Genomic DNA, 6,967 nt, shown 5'->3' on the forward strand with positions numbered 1-6,967 from the left:
TGTTAGAATATGGGCATCCAACTCAAAACCAATTGGCAATGAGTGGAAAGGCCCTAAAAATTATAAACCGCAGGATCTTAGATAACCCACACAACGTGGGACTAATAATCTCAACAACTTATGACTAACCTTCCAGAAAATGAAAAACAATAAAACAAGAAAACCGGAAAGAATATCCAAGCTATTGAGGTTAAATATTTGTTATTCAACTGGACGGTAAACACTGATATTTTTAGGGACTTTCGGTTATCAACTTTATTATATAATTGGATGTTGTGATTCACATATCTATGTAACTCTTCTCTTCTCTTTTTTTTTTATAAATTTTGCCCTTTCTAGTAAAAAAAAGAAAAAGAAAAAAAAAAAGTATCCAAGCACCCTTTAGAATTCAGCAACTGTCGTGGGTAAATGCAGGACCCGTTGGTTTAGTATAACGCGTCCAAAGGTGAACCTCGCAAATTATGGAATCTCTTATCTTTACCGTATGGACCTTCTCACTTCTCAAACCCAGACCATATGATCTAGTTATTACATTGTGAAATTCGCAAAACCAACAATCATGCTAGAACTTTCATGGTTTCTTCCCATCTTGCTAATTCCTTCCTTCACCTTCATATTCCTTATCTTCTTCAATACTAGCAAGTCGTCGTCGTCTAAATTGCCAAAATCGTACCCGATAATCGGCTCATCATTCACTCTTCTTGCGAATTTCTACCGGCATAATCAGTGGGCAGCAGAGGTTCTTAGTGCCTGCCCTACTAACACCTATGTCATTACTCTCCTCGGTGCTCGTGTTGTAATAACTGCAAATCCTGAAAATGTCCAGCACATTCTCAAGGATCATTTCTCTAATTACCCGAAAGGTGAAATCCTCAGAAACATCCTCAGTGATTTCCTAGGCAATGGAATATTCAATACTGATGGTGCTAACTGGAAGTTCCAAAGACAAATATCAAGTCATGAATTCAACACCAAGTCGCTTCGTAAGTTCATTGAAGATGTCGTCAAGATGGAGCTTAACGACCGATTAGTTCCTGTTCTCTCGACGACAGCTGAAAGGAACACTGAGATTGACCTGCAAGATATTCTCCAAAGGTTTGCTTTCGATAATATTTGCAAGATTTCGTTTGGGTATGATCCGAGTTACCTTTCCTTGTCACTTGAAAAAAGTACAGAATTTGCAGTTGCATTCGAAGATGCTACCAGGATAAGCAGTGAACGTATCGGGCATATGATCCATTTAGTTTGGAGGGTTAAACGATTTCTCAACATAGGATCAGAAAAGAGACTAAGACAAGCAACGGCAACAATCCGAGAATCCGCAAGAAAAATTGTCAGGCAAAAGAAACAAGAACTGAAAGACAAGTCTTCTTCCGTACTAGATGGCATAGAGGCTGCGGATCTTCTGTCAAGGTTTGTTAAAGACGATAATTTGGACGAAGATTTTGTGATTGATATTGTTATAAGTTTCATTTTAGCAGGTCAGGATACTACTTCAGCAGCTTTGACATGGTTTTTCTGGTTAGTTTCTTGCAATCCTAGAGTAGAAAAAGAAATACTAAAAGAAATAAACCAAACAGCACAAGGTGAAGCTGGTTACGACGATGTTAAGGACATGGTTTATATTCATGCATCACTTTGTGAGAGCATGAGGTTGTATCCGCCAGTCCCAATTGACAGTAAAGAAGCAGCAAACGACGACATTTTACCTGACGGGACCGTTGTAAAGAAAGGGATGAGAGTCTCATATTCTTCTTATGCAATGGGCAGGTTGGAAAATCTGTGGGGTTCAGATTACAATGAGTTCAAGCCAGAGAGATGGTTAGAGAAAGATTATATTACTGGAAATTTAAGCTTCGTCTCCAAGGATTCTTATATGTATCCGGTCTTTCAAGCAGGTCCGAGGATTTGTTTGGGTAAAGAGATGGCGTTCTTGCAAATGAAGATGGTAGTAGTAGAAGTTTTACGCCGATTTCAAGTAGTTCCAGCTATGAACGATTTTGAACCAGTTTTTATTTCGTATCTGACTTCCAAAATGAAAGGTGGCTTCCCAGTTAAGATCCAAAAGAGAACTACAGATTTCTCTCATTTCGGTTGATTTTCATTAGCACTTTGTATAAATCTCATAGATATTTTGCTGTTGAATATTTATATAGTTGAGAATTACAAAACAATCAAACCGAAATGACAACCATCCGAAACCCTCAAAAGACAAAAGAAAAAGAAAATATGGATGTTGGCGTTTACACACAAAAACTCCAAACTTTAATACATATGAAAAGCAAAATAATGCGAGAGTACTATTAGTTGATTCTACTGCAATTCATCCTGATCTCGCTTTTAGCACCAGTAGGTGGTTTCAAGTTACCCATCTTGATCATGGAATCACCAAAATCTTTCATGAATGCTTCAGGAAAGGTACTGTAACGTCTGACGAGAAAATCAGCTGCACTAAAATCATGCTTGAAGAGTTCTTGGTCAGAATGAAGAAGACCTTTTTGAGCCAACAAGTTATTAAAATATGCATTGTCGAAATTAAACGGGGTTCCATCGAGTGCTACTGTAGTATTATCACCAGTACCGATTACGGGTGGACATATCCTTTGTCGGTCAGCCTGAAAACTTGGTTCGATATTGGTGTCGTTGTAGATCCTGGTTCTGAAGGTGGCACATTGAGCTAAACCAATTGTGTGAGCAGCAGATAGAACTACAAGGTCTTGGAGATTGAGGTTTTTTGAAGCGAAGCTCGTCAGAAGTCCAGTGAGGTTTAGAAATGGTGCTGGTAGGTTAGTGTTTGCGTCCATCCAGCTCGCGTTTAATGAGTCTTGTCTTCCAAGCAACACTTTGTATGATGGACCTCCCAACTAGAAAGTAATTTGAAAACATAAAATCGAGTTAGCTTTCAGTCAAGAAAATAAAAAAATGTTTTTGATAGTAAATTATGGAAATCCAAGTAATTAACGCTTACCTTCGCGACTGAATCACGAGCTGCAACAGCCAAAATGTCAGCACATGAGACCAAATTCCCGCAAGCAGAGTTAACGGCGGCCTTGATTTCATCGATCACCTCAAAACCTCTGATCGAGTTATTGTTAGGAAATGCAGTCATCTCACCGGTGAAATTAGCAGTGTCAGCTAAGAGAACTGAACCATCACAACCCTGTAACAAAAACACAAAGCCATGCAAAATAAGCAGGAGTGATTGATCAAAATACGCTAATCATTAGGTAATTAATTAAATCAACCGTGTCATTACATTGACAAAACAATCATGGAAATGTAGACGGAGTAAAGACGCTCCCATGCGTGGTTCCTTTTCGATCGCCTTCTCAACCAACCCTTTGATGGTAGGAAGTGCCTCAGGACACACTTTTTCGTAGAAATTTGGTGTTAGCTGTGCTTCTGAGGTAACAAAAACAGCAGCGAAAATCACCACACAACATAAAAAGAAAGAAGAAGAAGAAACCATTGTGATTAATTAATCGAGTGATTAGCCAATGACAAAGGTTGTTGGATGGCGATAAGAATGAGAGCATGGTTAGTCTTTATATAGATGTAGAAGACAGACTATCACTAAGCATATAATCAATTTCATTTGAGAAAATATTCTAAGAATATTAAGATTTTCAACTCCTAAACAAGTTATTTTTTGCACGACATACTGGGCAATTTTTAATGATATGACTTGATCAACCGCAACATGCATTCCATATTCTCATTATTAGATACTAACTGGGAAAACAACAACCTCAATCTTTTCTTACCTACTTCACCTGTACCAATCACAACCATAGTCAATAAGGACAATCTCATTTAAGCTTTAACAAATAATGTTAGTGCTAAGCCATAATGCTTAATATAATTTTAGAGAATTAAGTACTCTAGTTACGGCTGAGCAAACATCGTCCAACCCACTGACCGAGTCTGACCGGTCCAATTATATTGGACTGGATACCCGACTCGCCTATAGATGTACTGGACGCCAATCTGAATTCACTGACTTATATCATGTTTGTTTGCATCTGACTCAAAATCTAGATTTAAGCCAATCCTTGACTCGTCGCGAGTAAGATGTCAGACCGTTTGTTTTCTATTTTGAGTCATTTTTGACTAAACCTCTGACTCAGACCTAACCCCTAATTCAGACCCATTCGAGTTAGGTAACAAAATAAGCCTGACTCATAAGACCAAACCACTTACTCACATATATCATATTTTTAAGTCAGTTAAGTCAAGTCTAACTCAATTTAGGAAATTTCAGTCTTAATCCAGACAACTCAAACGAGTCAAAGACATGGTGTTTCAGTTCGGTTGGAATTTGGATTTGGTGGTTGTGATGAAGATTAGAATTCCATTGGATTTCAGATTTGATGTGGGTCTAAGTGGGACAATCACACCCGTCGGGTTAAGGGTGATTTTGGGATTTTTCTTTTGCAGATGTGATGGAAAGGAATACGCTCCTACTTTTACCATCTGGGCATGCATCATTTAGCCCAAGCAAAAATTGCCGGTTGGCACGGATTTGCAGGCGTCATTACTCATTAGGTAGTGGAAGTAGGTCAAAATATTATTCTCAGATACAAAAAATAATTAAATTTTGCAAAAAGCTCAAAATATTAAAATATAAAAATAAATTTTACAAATGATCAAAACGTGTTCAGCTAATGTAGTAATATGTTGTTTGAGTTTAGCTTGTTAGGCTTACAATTATTTATTATAATACTTTTTGAATAATATCAAAACACAAAAATTAACTTTGAAAAATACCAAAACCTGATATTTCTGGTATTGTAACTAACAACCGGTCTGTAAGAAAGTTGGGTAAGCTTATCTAATTTGATGGATAGTGTAACTACATTAAAAAACAACTGGATGTTTTCCTTAAAACCGCGGTTTTCACCCGCAACCGTCCGTTAAATTGCGGGTGAAAACCAATCCGCAAGAGTCTATGGATCTGACACGGTTGAGTTTTCAAATCCGCAAGGTTTAGCTGTTTGGTTGCGGTTGGACTTTGAAATCCGCGGATTCACCCGCACCCGCAAAAATTGAGTTTTAGATTTTAGATTAGATTAGATATCTCTAACTTAATTACTGGGAATAATAGGTTCGTCCTCTTCAGAGAACATTTCAAGATCTGCATAATCTTCTTGAAGAAACTCAAGGTTTTGAAACTTCTCGATGCTTTCATGTGATCCACTCTGTGAGTTGTGAGAACTACTGGAAAAAGAAGTTGTGCCCTCCTCTTGATACTGAATATAAACACAAAATAAGGTAACAGTTAATTATCCGCCAAAGGTGGTCTAATGTGGACAAGAATCCTACTAAAGCACTAATCCAGAAAATTTATCCTGCTATTTGCCAATTCATAGAGGAAATTAAATTCGTTTTCAAAAACAAGGGGCTACATCAAATGATTAAACTACACTTATCAGTTGCAGTGTTAATTAAGATTACTACCTAGTAAGTATATATTGTACTCATAATGTGTGCAACAAAACTTTAGCATTTGCTTCATTGTTATTAATTTATTATCATGGGAGTGTGACAGTGAGTTAACATAAATAGAGAGATGAGTTATCCATACGAAGAGATTTTCACAGATAGGCAGACTTTTTTTTTTTAAAAAAAATTCTAAATCTGCGGTTAATCCGCATCCGGTCCGCATCACCCGTTAATCCGTGGATGTCAAATCCGCGGATAATTGGACCGGTTACGATTTAATTTTCCAAATCCGCAATTTTAACGGTTTAGTTGCGGGTGACCCCTAATCCGCAACCGTCCGTCCTTTGCACACCCCTACTACTACCTAAACACAAAAGGCCCGCATAGCTGACAGTCGCCGGGAAGACAAGAGCCCAACTCTATAATTAATGAGACGTTTAGATTTCCTTGTGCATGAAGGAAAAGCTCAATAACAAAAAATACTACTACCAAAAGACAAGAGTCCCGTATAGGTGAGCATAGGATGGATGGATGCTGATTTTGATATCTTTCATGTCCAATCCATCGAAATAACCAGTTTTAAAAAGGTATCCGTATCCAATCCAATCCATTAGCCAACGCCCCTTAATGAGCGGATGAATCGAATGGGTGCAAGTGGATTGCGAATTTTAAGAGTTTTTTCTTCTTCTTAAATTTAGAGTCCCTATTATCCACTACTAGTAGCAGCCCCCAACAAAATGATGAACACAGTAGTATAAAACATGAGACAAAAACCAGGTAAAACCGTAAAATAGAAGAGTAAGGAAACAAATCATTGTCCCATGTGAAGGTGACAACAACAAAATAGTTTTTCAGAAAATAGATCGATAATGCCAAATGAAATGCACATAATATGAGTTGCAGCAATATTTAATCTCCTTGCCCTCATCCTTGAATGCCAGCAAAGAGTATACCCGTCATTGTTCTGACTTTATCATTTTTTGAGATCCTACACTTAAAGTATATATATGGACAGAGGAATAGGGATAAGCATTTGTGTTTTTATTTTTTTTTGAAGCAAGCATTTGTCATAATATTTTTCGTATTTATGTATAATACTATGGTTATTTCGTGGGCCGGGTTTCCAATGGATGGGTGGCACTCTATCCGCATCCAATCCACTAAAATACGGGCTGGGTGTCCATCCGATACGGATTTGGCCTGGTGGAATCCGCCGGTGTGGACGTATTGCTCACCCTTAGTTTGGTCGTAGGACTCCGTTATTTGGATAACTAGTAAAGTCACGGTCGGGCCAATAGGGGAAGCAGGAAAACCCCACATTGGGACAACAAGGCCCAGGAGGCAACTGTGGTTTTACATTTTGGGTTTTCATCAAAATAAAATCATTAGTAGGGTCTTATTCATACATTATCATTATGTGATGTGGGAAGAACAATGCATAGTTTTAGGGCTAGGGTATAAAAGTTTTTACCCGTTCCAGTAGATAATCCTTACGGGACGGCTTAGAAAAAAAAAAAAATCTGAG

General features: G+C 37.9%; 2 protein-coding genes across 2 annotated transcripts; one reads left to right on the forward strand and one right to left on the reverse strand.

Annotated features, from left to right (window-relative positions):
* Positions 1–519: 519 nt before the first annotated feature.
* Positions 520–2,174, forward strand: LOC113357795 (cytochrome P450 94A1-like). Its single transcript, XM_026601253.1, has one exon. The coding sequence runs from the start codon at positions 560–562 to the stop codon at positions 2,096–2,098; it is 1,539 nt and encodes a 512-aa protein (XP_026457038.1). The 5' UTR covers positions 520–559; the 3' UTR covers positions 2,099–2,174.
* Positions 2,116–3,504, reverse strand: LOC113357796 (peroxidase 70-like). The gene is made up of 3 exons (XM_026601254.1): positions 3,257–3,504; positions 2,969–3,160; positions 2,116–2,864 (listed from the first exon to the last, which is right to left on the reverse strand). The coding sequence occupies exons 1-3, from the start codon at positions 3,467–3,469 to the stop codon at positions 2,304–2,306; spliced, it is 966 nt and encodes a 321-aa protein (XP_026457039.1). The 5' UTR covers positions 3,470–3,504; the 3' UTR covers positions 2,116–2,303.
* Positions 3,505–6,967: the final 3,463 nt, after the last annotated feature.

This window comes from Papaver somniferum, chromosome 3, assembly GCF_003573695.1.
Source record: "Papaver somniferum cultivar HN1 chromosome 3, ASM357369v1, whole genome shotgun sequence".
NCBI lineage: Eukaryota > Viridiplantae > Streptophyta > Magnoliopsida > Ranunculales > Papaveraceae > Papaver > Papaver somniferum.

What these genes read in the sequence shown, in the direction of transcription:
- LOC113357795 (XM_026601253.1), top strand. Translation starts at nt 560, where the DNA reads ATGCTAGAACTTTCATGGTTTCTTCCCATCTTGCTAATTCCTTCCTTC.
- LOC113357796 (XM_026601254.1), bottom strand. Translation starts at nt 3,469, where the DNA reads ATGGTTTCTTCTTCTTCTTTCTTTTTATGTTGTGTGGTGATTTTCGCT. An exon ending in TCCATGATTGTTTTGTCAAT is followed by an intron (nt 3,161 to 3,256) that starts GTAATGACACGG and finishes TTTTTGTTACAG; the next exon opens with GGTTGTGATGGTTCAGTTCT. An exon ending in CTCGTGATTCAGTCGCGAAG is followed by an intron (nt 2,865 to 2,968) that starts GTAAGCGTTAAT and finishes ATTACTTTCTAG; the next exon opens with TTGGGAGGTCCATCATACAA.